The sequence below is a fragment of the Helianthus annuus genome, chromosome 15 (assembly GCF_002127325.2).
Source record: "Helianthus annuus cultivar XRQ/B chromosome 15, HanXRQr2.0-SUNRISE, whole genome shotgun sequence".
NCBI classification, from domain to species: Eukaryota; Viridiplantae; Streptophyta; class Magnoliopsida; order Asterales; family Asteraceae; genus Helianthus; species Helianthus annuus.
This window is the reverse complement of record NC_035447.2, coordinates 75,330,643-75,346,702: the sequence shown is the minus strand read 5'-3', so window position 1 is coordinate 75,346,702 and position 16,060 is coordinate 75,330,643. Positions and strand designations below refer to the sequence as shown.

The 16,060-nt window shown below is 35.8% G+C and overlaps 2 protein-coding genes across 2 annotated transcripts; one reads left to right on the top strand and one right to left on the bottom strand.

Annotated features, from left to right (window-relative positions):
• The first annotated feature begins 6,760 nt into the window (after positions 1-6,760).
• LOC110909769 (centromere protein V) lies at positions 6,761-7,355 on the top strand. Its single transcript, XM_022154541.2, has one exon. It carries the CDS (start codon positions 6,812-6,814, stop codon positions 7,196-7,198), a length of 387 nt encoding a protein of 128 aa, XP_022010233.1. The 5' UTR covers positions 6,761-6,811; the 3' UTR covers positions 7,199-7,355.
• Positions 7,356-10,272: 2,917 nt separating this feature from the next.
• Positions 10,273-15,377, bottom strand: LOC110911886 (glutamine synthetase nodule isozyme). Its single transcript, XM_022156537.2, has 12 exons — positions 15,227-15,377; positions 14,088-14,127; positions 13,894-13,997; positions 13,753-13,801; positions 12,255-12,361; positions 12,085-12,172; positions 11,874-12,002; positions 11,565-11,639; positions 11,408-11,461; positions 11,291-11,328; positions 11,025-11,184; positions 10,273-10,654 (listed from the first exon to the last, which is right to left on the bottom strand). Exons 1-12 carry the CDS (start codon positions 15,298-15,300, stop codon positions 10,508-10,510), a joined length of 1,065 nt encoding a protein of 354 aa, XP_022012229.1. The 5' UTR covers positions 15,301-15,377; the 3' UTR covers positions 10,273-10,507.
• Between the last annotated feature and the right edge of the window lie 683 nt (positions 15,378-16,060).

The following is a 16,060-nucleotide window of genomic DNA, read 5'->3' as shown; positions in this document are numbered from 1 at the left end:
CGAGATCGCCAACCGGGTCAAATTCTTCATCTTCAAGAGTTGGCAAACCTACCAGCTCATCACCAAACTCCTCCTCCCAAGATGGTACATGCTCCTCAATTTTCGCATCTTCCATCTTGTCTAGTGGCTCACAAACTTCTTCTCTTTGGGTTGCGGTGTAGTCGGGCACCTCTAACTCTGCCTCTTCTACTACCCCCTCATCATCATCACTCCAAAAGCCATCATCGATATTCCATGGCGTGGGACACCAATAGCTGGAATTAACGACTTGTTGAACCGGAGGTGGGACTTCAACGTCCATTATCGTCTCCGATTCATGAGTGTGATCCTCATCTTCTTCATTCAAGGGCTCAAAATGTGAAACCTGCACAACATCATTCTCACAAGACAAGGGTAAATCTGATTCATGAGAATTATAATAATTAAAACTAGAATCGTAATATTTACCTTGCAGTGGACTCTCAATGCATATTTCTCCCCCCGAATCTAAAATTGTATAATCCTTCTTACCATCGGCCGTTTGATATCCTGAATAATTTCCATTCACATCATACGTGCAACGGCTTTGGCTTTTCAAGCTCTGTGGATTTAAAATATCAAATGCGGCTTGAATTGCCCTCTCATTTTCTTCATTAGCAGCCTTAAACCAATCACGAAAGTCCTCTGCTGTTTGTTTCGGTTGCCAATTCCAAGACTGATATGACTGTGGCTGCACAAGAAGGTTAGCATCGAAATCTATGGGACACCCCGAATCGTTTGGACAATATTTGGTGTAATGGGGTCCTCCACAGATAAAACACATGATATAAATATATAAAAACAACTAATAAAAATAAATTTAAAAAAAAAGACTAGACACACTACTACTAGACACAAACCCTAAAACTCAAACTACAAATAAGACCAATTAAACAAATAAGTTCAGACAAAGCTAATAACGCAATCGCCTAAGTGTCCCCGGCAGCGGCGCCAAAAACTTGATGTGCAAAATATGGTCTTGTAAAAACTAAACCTAATCTAGACACCCTAGTTTTAAATTTATAAACTAAGACTCTCTAAATGCTAGACCACTGACAGGCAAGTGTACCTATCGTACGTAGTAAAGCCTAATGAAGTCCGAGTATCGAACCCATGAGACACTAGCGATGCTAAACTAGACTCTGACTCAACTAATACTTAACTGGTTTTATTTGTATTTTTATTTTTTTCCTAATTATACTAACGTGAGTAAACAAAAGAACAAAGAAAGCAAGCAAGGTGGTGAAGTGACGGGAAGCAGACAGTGATGGGAGATAACTACCTAGGTATCGAATCCCTAAAATCATGCAATGCTAATTTGACAATGACAATGGTTAAATATCTTTTTCCCTCGATTAACCCCCCGCTAGAGATGTATCAAACGAAAGATCAAGACTAAATGTGAAGTGCTAGAACGAACCGGCTCGAGCTATCGATACCAAATCCTACGAAAATAGAATCCTTTTGACCTCAGAGACAGTTATGTTAAGAGAAGATCCCAAAATCGCAAAGCAAACCCAACTTTGATAATTGAAATCCTAGGAAACCTTATTTACGATGCAATAAACGAGCCCGAGCTATCGGTCACCCAATCTACCCACCAATAATTAGCTAATAACCTAGCTCACCCTAATCGTCTTTCGAGTCACAAGATGAGGATGCAAGTTTTAATATAGTGATTTTAATTATTAGTCAACTTGGGTCAATTTCTCAACACAATACCTAACCCGAATATCCTAAGATCAACGAATTAAATTAAATCCTAAGTCTAGGGGGGATTTTTTCGTGCCTAAACCGCTGAATTTATTGACTAATAAAATAACCAAAACATACCAGCATGCAATATCAAGATCAATCACAAGGCAAAGTTATGTAAATCACATCAAATTACCATAATCATGTCAAAATCGCATTATAATCATCAAGTTCATCTAAACCCAGGTAGCATGAAAGAATTAGCCAAGAATCATAGTCGCTAAAAAGAAACAAGTCTCAAATAATAAATAAAACATAGTATCAAATCTGAAAACACAAAGTATTAACAAAATTGAATACTAATAAATATCAAACCCGGACTTGAATCTTGATGGCGGCTTGAACCCTCGAACCAAAAACCTTTTTGTCTAGATCGCCCCTTCTGTCGTATATACTGCCGTCCTTTATAATTGCCTTCTGTGCCTCTCTTCGAACCCAACCGCCACAAAATATTACTTCTTTTTTCGTGCCTTCCTTCACGTCCACTTGCTCTGTATATATGAAGTTCTTGTAGGGTTTTTTTATTATTTATCTCCTTGCCATCTAAGAAAATCTAGTGGGTTCCTCCTCACTTCATGACTTCCTTTAGAGCCCATAAAAACTTTTTGCAATGTGTGATCATATGACCGGCCCAAGCATGGTACACGTCCAACTAAATTTCATTCTCTTAAAAGGAAAAAATAGCGCCAATTTTTCTTAGGTCCCTGGCATCCCACTCTGCCCGACTGGCTGGTTATTTCCATATTACTCGTTTTTGCTCCATTTGTACCAGGACCTAGCAAAACAAAAAAAAATAAATATAAAATAACACTAAAACTAAATAAAAACTATACAAAAATAATACACTTTACACGGGGAAATATGTGTATTTTACCACACATCAAAGTGTGTACGTTGATGTGCGTGAAGTGTAATATATTTTAGGTGTATATTTTAAAGCCCTTTTACACTTTTTAGCCAAGTTTTAAATTTATAAAACACAATATTTACTAACACTAAACACACATATGGGCAAGTGCACCCATGTGGACGTAGTATAGTGTTGGTAAGATACCGAGGTCGTCCAAGGACACAAGAGCTTTTAGTACCGGTTTATCCTCAACGTCTAATCAAATCAAAAAGTTAGAAAAAAGGATTTTAAACTAGAAAAATAAAACTAACTAAAATGCTGAAAAATAAAATAAAAGTAAAAACAGATAGACAAGATGAATCACTTGGATCCGACTCGTGTGTAGTATAACCTTTGATTATTTCCGCACTTTTGCACTTTTTAAGAGATTATCTTAGTTATTGTAGTAGGCCTCTCTTTTGAAGGTGACGTTACCCTCAACCCAGTAGTTTGAGTCAGCAAGGATACAATCCTAAAGGGTCGGATTATTGAAAGATAATTAATTAAGTTATTAATGCATAATGTGTTAGACCCCTCTTTTGAAGGTGACGTTATCCTCGGCTAAGTAGTCTGAGTCAGCAGGGATACAGTCCTATGTAGCCGGGTTAAAGTTTTAATAGTAGTTTAACTTATGAGGGGATCAAAGAGTTTGGACCCCCGCCATCCAATACCGGTGGGTATTGAAGGAGGTCCTACTAAATTTGACCCAGATCCTTTGCAGGATCTATACACTGAACAATGGCAAGACTCTTACCAAACCGTTCCCTTAACCCCCGACCAGGTAGCCAACATATCTCCATATAGACCGTGGAGATATGAATGGTGAAAATCTTTTATTTTATATAGACAGTAAAATAATGCCAAGACACCACGGACAAACGATAAGGAAGAATCACCTTCAACATAAGAAACTAGTTATTAAAGTCATTAATATATAACCAAATAAAAAGTGCGAAAAGATTAAAAATAAAAAGTATTACATTAAACACTTGTCTTCACTAAGTGATGTAAGAGACTTAGGCAAACATGGCTTTGATTGTCAAGAACTCTTACGATCAATCTTGGATCCCGAGACGACTCACACACTCTATGATGGACAATGGATGATGGTGGTGGATGATGGTGTTGTGATGGTGGTGGGTGGTGGGTGAAGTGTGAGAGAGGTGGTGTGCCAAGGGATGAGTTGCAAGTGATCCAAGCACTCCTATTTATAGGCTGAACAGAAGCTCGGGCACGGCCCCGTGTCTATTGGGCACCGCACCGTGCCCATCCTCCTTCTCTTTCTTCATTAATTGTAGTTTGTTTGCATTAGTTGACCACGCCCCCGTGTCCGCTGGGCACGACCCCGTGTGCAAAAGCGTATCTGTACTATCAAGATTTCATCAGATTCTGCGAATCTTAGAGTTGACCATGGCCCCGTGTCCGTTGGGCACGCCCCCGTGGTGGTTGATAGAAGCTTCTACAGCTTTGTCTTTTCTACTGACACTTGGGCACGCCCCCGTGCTCATTGAGCATGGGGCGTGTTCAGCCTTCTGTTCTCTTGTTTTGCTTGGAAGATGCTGTCGGGGAGGCCAGGGATGCCACGTTTGTTCCTTTTCTTGTATTTATTTTAGATTTAGCTGCCTTTTTGCTTCTTTTGTTAATTTGAGCTCATTTAATCCTGAAAATACAAAAGGAAGACAAAAACATACTTTTTCCAACATTAGTACTAAAAAAGGGTTAGTTTTATGCCACAATTGATGTAATTTATATGTTGCATTTTGTGCACATCAACGTTAAATACCGTTCACCGCTTTTTTAGTTGCTTCTCTTGTTAAGTTTCTGAACCAACCGAAATCCACAAATACAAACAATTTTTCCGTCGCTAATTTCTCCACTCACCGTGAAATTGAACAGTTTCTTCGTAGATTCCAACAAAGTTAATATTCACTGTGGTGGATGCAAGCATAAAGTTAGAAACCGGTGGTATTGAACCAACATTTCTTTCAAACATTCTAAACACTACAAGGATGTTGGGAATTAAACGCATGTACGTGACAAAACAAGGATCGTTCTAATAGATTAAAAGAGAATAAACCAAGTACAAAATCATCTGCTTTCTGAATCTGAATCTGAATGTTAACTTTGACTCATAAACCCTTGAATCTCAACGCTTCTATGATGATATCAGCGTTGTTTATCACCCTGTGTGAGCATTGGAAGCCAGACCACTAGTAGAAGAACCCGACACGTCTTCTATGATGATTCAGAAGTCGGTCTCGGGTGGGCATAAGATCCGTGGGCCCTATTGTCGGATATGTGAATCAAGAAAGTCATTGGACTGCCGCCGATGAAGTCAAATGTTATCAGACTTGGACATCAGACGTAAATCTTGAAGAAACAGAACATAATCCGAGATTGTCTAAAGAAGCGCTTTTATCATGTGTGATCCAAAAAGACGTATCGGGTGAGTTGTGGTTGATTTATAGGAGGAGGTTATGAAACAAATATATGTTTATGCGAATTTAAAGGACAATACTGACAGAGGTGCTGGTCTTTTCTCTCACTGTGCAAACTTAAAAAATCTCACCATAACACATCTAATATGACACATGATAAAAGCGCTTCTTTTATCAATCATATCATCGACCAACTGCTCGAAATCTCTTTCGTTTCTCGGGTTCGCATTCGACACAACACAACAAAAAATAAATTAAAAAAAACAGCGGCCTGATACGCATCGTATAGGCCTATACGATGCGTATCAGGCCCGCCGCCAGACATAACCTGCACCTGTCAGTCTGCCATGTTTTTTTACTTTAATTCAATACGCATCGTATAGGCCTATACGATGCGTATTGAATTGAAAAAGTGTGTACATAGGCAGGGGGTGTGCCATTAGAAAAGCCCATTTAAAAGTAGTTTGAAAGGTTGTGACTTTTTTGAAAGGGTGTGATATATTTAAAACCTTTCATCCAAACCATTGTGTCTATATTCAAACCATTGGGTATATGTGTGGTTTTTTAAAAGTCGCAACTTTTCATTCTAGAGTGACAACCCAAGTTGCTTTTTGTAGGGTTATATAATTTCTAAAAGCCAAAAAGTCACTTTCAGTAGAAAAATAATAATAAGAGATTGAGGGCATGTTTGGCTAAGCTTTTCTAACCAATTTATTGGCTTATTGACTTATCAAAAAGCCAATAAGTTGTTTGTAGTGTTTGGCAAATGGAAAAGTGCTTTTTAAAATGACTTTTTGATATGAAGGAAAAAGAGTTTTTGAAAAGTTAAGAGATTGTGACTTCTTGATCAGCTTATAGCTTTTCAAACAACAAATTACTAATATACCTCTTATTTTTTATGAAAGAATGTCCCTTTTAGTTATTTTACATCAATAAGATAAGCCAAACACTTTTTAAAAAACAACTTATTGACTTATAGGCTATTCCCACCCCATAAGCTAATCCAAACACTTTTTTTAAAAACTCCTTTTCAAAAAGCCCTTTTCTCAAAAGTCATTTTTCCAAAAGTTCTTTTTAATTTAAATAAGCTTAGCCAAACATGCCCTGAAAACGAGTAAATTGCGACTCCAAACTCTCGAGGTGCCTCGCCTCTTATATATTCGTGTTAAAAGTTGAAAATTATATATTCACACATATAATAAATCAAACAAACACGATTGCCAATATAGGGTGTGGAAGGGCTTGGGTTGGGGGTATTGCTTGATACGTAACGAGGGTGAGATCCATAAGATAATACTAAAAAACTAGGGGTGTGGTGTGGCCAGTCACGTGGATTTTTTTTTTAATTTTTTTGTTGTTTAAACTATTTAAAATTTCACCCAGCCAATCAAAGCCAGCCATGTCACTCAGCCCCCCGCCTCACGCCAGGCTCAATACATACCCAAAGGAACAACGCTAGGCCCAACGCCAACTCAGAGTGAAACAGCTGACGTTTAGGAGCCAAAACACCCCAAACCAACGCCCCACACCCCACAACTTTATTTTGTAAAGCAAAATATAGCTAGGTGGATGGTGACATGAGTCACCCGACCGCTACACGTGTCAGTTTTAAACAATGCCAACTTTCTTTGCTTCCTCATCCAACTCTTATCAATCCTTAAAATAACCATCACCTACACCTACAACCGATCACCACCGCACCTTTAAAACTATGTCGGAATCCATGGTGGTTCACCACGGCGGATGCCACTGTAAACGCGTGCGATGGCGCGCCCAATCACCACCCAACGTCGTCGCATGGTGGTGCAACTGCTCGGATTGTACCATGAGACAAAACACTCATTTTGTCGTTCCTTTCGACCGATTCGAGCTTCTCGGAGACTCCGAGAAGTTTGTCACCACCTACACTTTTGGCACTCATTCAGCAAAGCATACTTTTTGCAAGGTTTGTGGGATAACATCCTTTTATACAACGCGGTCCAACAGCGGAATCGCGATTACGTATCGGTGTGTCAATCCGGGGACGTTGAATCATGTGGAGGTGAAGCATTATGATGGGGTGAATTGGGAGAAGTCACATAATGCAGAACATGAATGATTTCTCAAAGGTAAGTTTGGTGTAAGAGTTTAAGGATTCGCAAATATCTCAAAACTTGTGTTGTAGTGCTCTTTTTTTTTTTCGTGTAATACATGTTTATATTAAACGTAGGTATATGCAAAATAATATCGTTTAAACTATTAACTAGTTTAACTTATAAAAGAAAATGTACAAATATAAACCGAGTGATCGTTTGAGCTAAATGTTACCAAAGCGCTTATAAACCGAGTGATCGTTTAAGGATTCTTCATGACTAAAGAAACGAGTATCACCGGCTAAACAAACAAGTATCCCAGAAGGATGTATTTTAAATTGATCGAAAACCATAAAAATGAATACTATTATTAGTTTTGATAAAACGAATGAAGGTATCGATCTTGTCTTGTGGGATTCAGTTTGGTTCGTCACCCGTACCGGCACTTGTATAGCTTACAATACCAAAAATATTTTATTTTGAATACAATTTTATAATTTATACCCTGATGTCGATAAAAAGTTAAACACATCCCACTTTTTTAGGAAAGTTAATGAACGCTTTGTGATAATCCCGAAAGGACGTGTTTCAAATTGATTGAAAACCATAAAAATGAATACCGCTATTAGTTTTGATAATATGACACAGTACCGAAGTTGTTTGGTAGGAATCGGTTTGGTGCATCACCTGCATCGGCACTTGTATAGCTTATAATACTAAAAAAAAATTTTCAGTACAATTTTATACCGTAATGTTGTAAAAACACATCCAACGTTTTAAGAAAGTTAATGAATGCAAGTTACTATTGAGAATAAGAAAACCAAACAAAAAATTAAATGAAATAAAGGCATATTTAACGAACACCGGTATTGGTTCCATCAAGATCGCCATCGGACCATCGGTATCGTCGCTACAACTTTAATGTAAAAAAAAAACACCAATACCAGTACCAATGTTGTTTGGTTAGAATTTGTTTGATTCACTAGGGGTACATAGTTTATGATGTTAAAAATTACTCTATTTTGAATATAAATTTGTACCGAAATGTCACGCATAAAAAAATAAACACAATTGGGTATTTAACATTTTTTAAAAAGTTAATCAACACATTTTAATAAAAAAAATCAAATCAAATAAGGGATATTCACAAGTCAAGGGACTTGTTTTGTAATTGTTAAATAGTTATTTGAGGGCTTAGACATGGTGGCATATTTAGCAAGACACGCTGGCGACTTTATAAAGGCGCCGCAACACGTCATTTAGGTTACCTATTTATAGGTAAACCGTTGTCTAATTCCGGGACCGGAATATGTAGTCTTGTGTTTCTAGCCTGCCGGTTTGTGGTAGGTTGGGGTTTTGTTGTTAATGAAAGTTACCGTTGTCTAATTCCGGGACCGGAATAAGTAGTCTTGTTGTGTTTCTAGCCTGCCGGTTTGTGGTAGGTTGGGGTTTTGTTGTTAATGAAAGTTACCGTTCAAAAAAAAATTGTAGGGATATGCAATCAAAGAAAAAACAGGTTTCGAGTGAAAATAGAAAACATGACAGATGTATGTAGGGATATCATATGCAATCAAAGAAAAACATATGGCTACCTAACAAATTTACATTATTAAAGTAAGCGAAAGAAAACAATAGCAATAATGACAAGAAAACAATGTCAATAATGGAAAAAAGTAAGCCAAAGAAAACAATATCAACAAGGAAAAGAAAAGTTAAAAAAAAATGATAAGGAATCAAATCCTCTTTACTTAGGATGAGTAAGTAAAATCATGTTGTTATGCAATCATGTTGTTATCACAATTAAACATAATTTTTTTTTGTTTTTCAGTTTTTCACAGAACACACAATTATATGATTAAAACTTAAATTAACCATGTTGTTTTTTATATTTTTAAATATTCTTGTTCTTCAAACAATTTCCATAACCAAAAACACATAACTAAAAGCAAAGTCTCTCAAAACACCTATTTAGGTATCTTGGGTTAAGTCCCACAAGAATAAATAAATTTGCCATTCAAAATACGTAAGGCGATGTGTAGTCATAAAGCCTCTTTGGGTGCGTTATGCGACAAGTGGGACGCCACATCATACAGGGGCTTTGTGAGGCGTTATATCACTAGAGAGCGTAGTCATAAAGCCCCTACCCATCATTATCTCATTATTAATTTTTTATTTTTATTAATTAATTAAAAAACACTTAACTATTTTTGATTGGTCAAAATTTTGAACGTTGACTATGTTAGGACTAAGATAACCTTACATAACCATGTTTCTATATTTGAAAAATCCAAATTTCAAAGAAAGACAAGCTATGTGATTACACTCGGAACAATTTTCACTCAAAAACCATTCTTTTCTTTTTCATAGTTAAATGTTGTGACGCACAATTAAGGGGGTGTTTGGCTTAACTTTTTGAAACACCTTATTGACTTATTGGCTATTGGCTTTTGAAAAAAAGCCAATAAGTCAAAATAATGTTTGGCTTTTTAAAACTCCTTTTAACTTTTCATGAAATATTACCTTGTCCAACCTCATAAGCTCATCTAAACACTTTTTAAAACAACTTATTGACTTTTTCCATCTCATAAACTCATCAAACACTTTTTTAAAAACTCATTTTGGATAAATCATAAGTTCTTTTGCCAAAAAGTCATTTTTGAGTTAATAAGCAATCCCAAACACCCCCTAAATATAAACTCATCCAAACACTTTTTTAAAAACTCATTTTGGATAAATCATAAGTTCTTTTACCAAAAAGTCATTTTTGAGTTAAATAAGGAATCCCAAACACCCCCTAAATCTAGAATAAATACAAACATGTTTCTTAACAAACATTTAATCACATGCTTGGCTAGTTTACCAATTTAAGACACAATTTGACAATGTTTCCTTTCAACTTGCCCTTATTATTATTCAACTACTTTTTTTTAATTGTTAATTTCTATTAATCTTTGAGACTTGAACCCAAGATATTTCCTTTCCCAATCCAAGTGTTAAAAGATTTTGTCTTTACCAATGGACCACCCACCACCCCAAACTCCTTATCTCATGAAACTTGGGTCAAGTCAGGATGAGCTCGTTACTTATCATACACATCAAATTGTGTTGTTGTCACTGATAGTCTAGCGACGTAAACGATCAGCTTATTCATATATAAATGTATCCAAACTTTCATGTCTAAACATACTACATCGATAAAAACCCAAATGTAGCAAAAACAACAAAGAAAAAAAAATATGACAAAACATTGAAACCCAAATGTTATTAGACAAGAAAATGCACCAACGTTATTGCCAACTGGGAGACATCACCAAGGCAACCAAGATTCATGGATTTCACAACAAGATTGTGGTCTCCGCAATCATCGATGTAACAACGTACGGGTCCATGTTCGAAGCGGGCCTACGATCCTCAAAGTAGCCCTTTCCTTCTTTCTCTGTATCTCTCCCGACACGAATGGATGCACCACGATTCGCCACCCCCTGCCACACAACATAAGATGTCAGATCAAGATTATGTTGCAATGTTTACATAAAACTTCGGTATAAATCACTTGTGATCGGCTCGTTAAAAGCTTGAATCAAGGCAAGCTTAAACGAGCTCGGGCCCAAACTTGACTAGGCTCGAGCCAACTCTTTGCATACATTTTTTAATATCCTCAATATATAAATTTACATAATAATAATTGTTATATTAAAATATGCTAATATGTATCTTTTATATTATTAGTAAAAATTAGAACATATATACAATAGAGCCATCCCTGGCCGAGCTCGGGCTAGGCTAGGCTCGGCTTAGCTCGGCTCGGCTTGTTTACACCCTGCATGAAACAGAAATTAAAGATTACAGTACCCATTTGAAAGTGTTGATGTTGGCGGTCTCATGGCGGCCCGTCAGCCGACGTTCATTGCCTTCCCCGTACGCAGCAATGTGTTCAGAGTGCCTCAAACCCAACTTTTCGATAGCCTTCTTTATGATCTCGTATCCACCCTCTTCTCTCATCGATTTCGTGCTAAAACATCACGTAACGAGCGGGGTCAACACTTAAGAATAAAGTTCATTTTTTATAGTTTTTTGTTCATTTTTATAGTTTTATTTAGTAGATTTTAAATAATTACCTGTAGTTTGTGTGTGCTCCAGCACCATTCCAATCTCCCTGATGAATAAATAAGTTATATAATTTGTTGTTTTTTTACAAATATAAGTTGAAGAACTTTCTTTATAAAAAAACTCACCGGAATAGGCTTCGGGTCGAATGAGACGACGACTCCAGCGATCTCAGTTATCCTCTGTTAAAGAAAAAAAAACACATTTTAATCATCTAAAACATGTAAAAGTACAACACATCTTTTCCATCTTTCACCGCTAAAACATAAAAAGTTCTCGGGTTACCTCCAGAATGTATCGCGCAGCCCAAATCTCATCACCAGCAGATATACCAACTGACGGCCCGACTTGAAACTCCCACTGCATATCGCTTAAAATGTAAGTTCAACGTGACATAAAAATAATAGCTTAAAAGGAAACAGGTCAAATATCGCCAATTATTTATTTCAATGTCATAAACCTTCTACATCTTTTTCTTAAAATGCGCAATCATTTTTCACACAAACTATATTTAAAAAATCCAACCCGATACATAACCCGACCCGACCCAACCATTGGTGGCCCGTATTCAAAATTGGGTAGAAATGTGTTTACCTGGCCCGGCATGACCTCACCATTGATGCCACTAATGTTAATACCAGCATACAAACAAGCTTTGTAGTGTGCATCAACTATATCGCGTCCAAACGCCTTATCAGCACCGATACCGCAATAATACGGTCCCTAAATCGCATTAAACCGGTATAATTAAGTTAAAACTAATAACAAAAAATAAAGAAAAAAATGTGTAAATAATATTTATTACTTGAGGCCCAGGGAACCCTCCTTGAGGCCAGCCCAAGGGCCAGTTGATGTCCTTCTGCAACAAGGTATATTCCTGCTCGATACCGTACCTAACACGCATGTTAGAAAACGTTAAGTACTATTGTAGTCGTGATTCGGTTGACTTTGCCAAGGGCAAAATGGGAAATGTACCATGGAACTTCCTTTTCGACTTCAGGGTGGCTGAAGATTTTGGCAGCAGCGTGGCGCTTGTTCGTTGGGATCGGCTCACCGGCTGGAGTGTAAGCATCACAGATCACCTATATTACATGTGAATTAAGAAATATGTATCAAAGGTTTATAAAATGAAATCTTTGTGTAACATTTTAAATGTTAATAAAAGATGTTCTTGAAAATATTTTAATGTGTATCAGTACGTAATAAAGAAAACAATTAAATAAAAGTTACAATGTTTTTGTCACGTTTAAAATGAAAAATTAAGTTATGTCCTTTCTAAAAGTACTCCCAATGAACATTAAGGTCAATAATTTACTTTTGAGTTAAATGCCATTTTAGTCCCTGGGCTATTTTGCCAGTTTAGTCCAATTTCATTTTTCCTCTTTGGGTCCAAAAATGTTTCACTGTTGTCATTATAGTCCACTGAGTTTACTTCATCCATTTTTTCTGTTAACGAGAAGGCCAATTCGGTCATTTTATATGTAATTCTGTTAACTAGAAGGGCAATTCGGCCATATAAAATGACCGAATTTTCATTCTCGTTAACAGAAAAAATGGATGAAATTAATCCAGTGGACTGAAATGGCAACGGTGAAACCTTTTTGAACCCACAGGTAAAAATGAAACCTTTGGACTAAACTGGCAAAATAACCCAAACCACAGGGACTAAAATGAAATTTAACTCTTTACTTTTAAATGCAAAGAATCTTGAAATTAACACTAAACATATGTATACACAGATATAAAATATAATATATGCCAAGTGGTTTCCACATGTTGGTAGGTTGAAGGGGATACAAACTCAAATATTTTACATAAACCGAAAACCAAGTCAGACAAATATTTTAAAAAATATACGATAAAACAATTACGTTTATATTTATTAAATCTGATGCTTAATCTTTTTATATATTTTTGCATAAATTGCCAAAATCGTCCCTGAGATTTGGACATGTTTGCCGTTTTCATCCAAAACAACTTTTTTGTACCATATAGTCCTTCATTTTTAGGATTTTTTGCCATTTTCATCCAAACGTCTGACTTTTTTTTTGCCAAAATCGTCCCTGAGATTTGGGATTTTTGGCCATTTTCATCCAATTGTTTGATAGAAAAAATAAAGCAAATAGATGTTTGGATGAAAATGGCAAAAAATCCCAAAAGTAAAGGACTATATTGTACAAAAAAGTTGTTTTGGATGAAAATGGCAAACATACCCAAACCTCAGGGACGATTTTGACAATTTACTCTTTTTTTTATTTTCATCATTATGAAGTTATGAAATAAAACACATTTGTATATAAAAAATATAAAAACAAACGGTTCAAACACGCCTGGCTGCCCCAAACATAATCAATATAGGTAAACATGTTACTGGTTCAATCCGAGACTGACCCAAATTCGGTTTATGTCGTGTTAGAAATTCACCATTTTGTTATAAAGCCATAAACTTAAAAAAGAAAGGCTTAAAACATACCAAGATGTTGTTTCCACCTCTGAATGGGTCCTTGAAAATAGCTTGAGGACTGTTTCATTCATCAAGATCACATTAATCACTAAGAACATCAAAAACATAGTTATGATTTGAACTATATAAATCATGGGGTCAAATACACACTAGAGGATCACTTCGCTGTCCTCGCCAGGGGCTTGACCCGTGCTCGAACCATCATAGTTCCATTTTGGCAGCTTCTTGGGGTCACTCACTGGTCCAGGAAGAGTCTATAAAAAGGACAAAAAAAAGATCAGTTATATGACCAATTGAGCATAGAACACCACAATATGATCATTGAGCATATTCAAACTACTTACTCTTGCTTTGCTTCTAAGGTCCATACCAGATCCACCAATCCTGTATCAATATTAAGGAAGAGAAATCAATAACCGAACCATCAACACAACCGGTCTGGTTAAGTACAGTGACGGACCCATAAATTATTTGTTGGGGGTACGGATGAGGTGTTCAACCATATTTTCAAAGGGTGCGGTTGGGTTTTTTTCCCTAAAATATACACTAATTTTTTTTTTCAAGGGGTGCGGCGCCCACCCTGGCCAAAGGGTAGGTCCGCCCCTGGTTAAGTAGTCTTGAAACACCTTTATTTAGGCCTCGAAAGACTCGTTATGAGACGATTGGTCATACCCCATTTTCAAAATTTATTTACTTTTTGTATTTTTTTTACTTCTAAATCATTTGAGTAAATTACAAAGACGGTCCATGTGGTTTGGTACAAATTACAAATTTGGTCCATAATTTCAAATTTCTATGGATTTCATCTTTGATGGCGTTGTTTGTTACATCAAGGACAAAACCCGTAAAAGGTTTTGAAATTAGAGACCAAATCCGTAATTTCTCCCGAATCACAACCAGTATAATCTAGCCGATTCAATTACCGGTCCAGTTATGAAAACAATGTTCACTATACTATTTAATATTCACGTTTGTTGTTTAGCTCTAATTATTTAAAATAATATTACTTAGAAACTGAGTTTACAAGAAATTTGGAAGAACATGAGTGATCTAATGGGGTAATAAATGGGCTTAAATTTAATATAAATCCAAAATAATCACTACAAAAGTTACAAAAATCCCTAAAATTTGAAAAAGATTCAAGATCATCTACAAGATCAAGTATGCAAAATTAAAACCCCAGATCACAATGATTCATGTTAAGTGATTTCATGGTGGAAACCTATAAACAAAAGTCTAACATCCTACCAAACGTTGACTTTTCCCAGATCATAGTTGACCACGTCAAACATACACGAATAATGAAGATCTAGGTGCTACTAAGAACAAATAGATTGAAATACAAAAACCCACATAGAATCCAAGCATAAAAGATACATAAATGGTGATAAACAAGAGATTCAAGAATCTTGAACTGAAACGTACGAACAAAAAGTCAAAGATATGTTACAAAAAGTCAAAATGATCAAAGAAACTAACTAACCATATGTATTCAGCAATGATTTTGTTGGTGGAATCTGTGAGGTTGAGATTGATGAGATCATTGAGCAAAGCCATTGGTTTGTGTTGCAGAGATGAGAGCAAGGAATGAAGAAGATGTGTGTCCCATTTATAGTGAAGCAATCTATTTGTATGCATAATAAAAATCATATATTATTTTTATTAATTATTAATTACGTTTATTTGTTAATATTTAATTATTTTTAGTATTATATTCTGTATCTCAACATTTAATTTAATGTTCCTAAAAGTAAGGTACATTGTTGGCAGCCATTATTTAAACGGAAAAGGAATCTATTGATGTTTAATGTTTTTTAGTAAAATAGTTTTATAAAACTTAAATGGGGATGTTTAATGTTTTTGTAAAATAGTTTTATAAGACTTAAATAGGATCATGATAATATGTGGAACAAGTGGACAACTCATCAACTAGTAATACGATCAATATAAATGATCTTTTTACTAGAATGGGTATTAAATTAACTTTTTAAAAAACATCATAATCTACGATTGTAAATGATTACAGTAAAGTATAACTTAATGAAAAGACGGTACGTGTTCGTATGTTACAGGTGACGTATTTTAACATTGAAAGTCGAAATTTTTAAGGTTTTGACGCATAAATAACGAATGGCGCGGCCGACCAACAAGTCAGATGATTAAAAATCAGTCTTAGATTGAAAATGATGTGGTAATGAAAATAACATGATCATCTTGTTTAACCAATAGGAATATAACGTCTAAGCCTTAAAAAATTGTAATACATTCACCCTCCATCTAATCACTTATCTTTATAAAAAAAAGTTTGATCAAAATG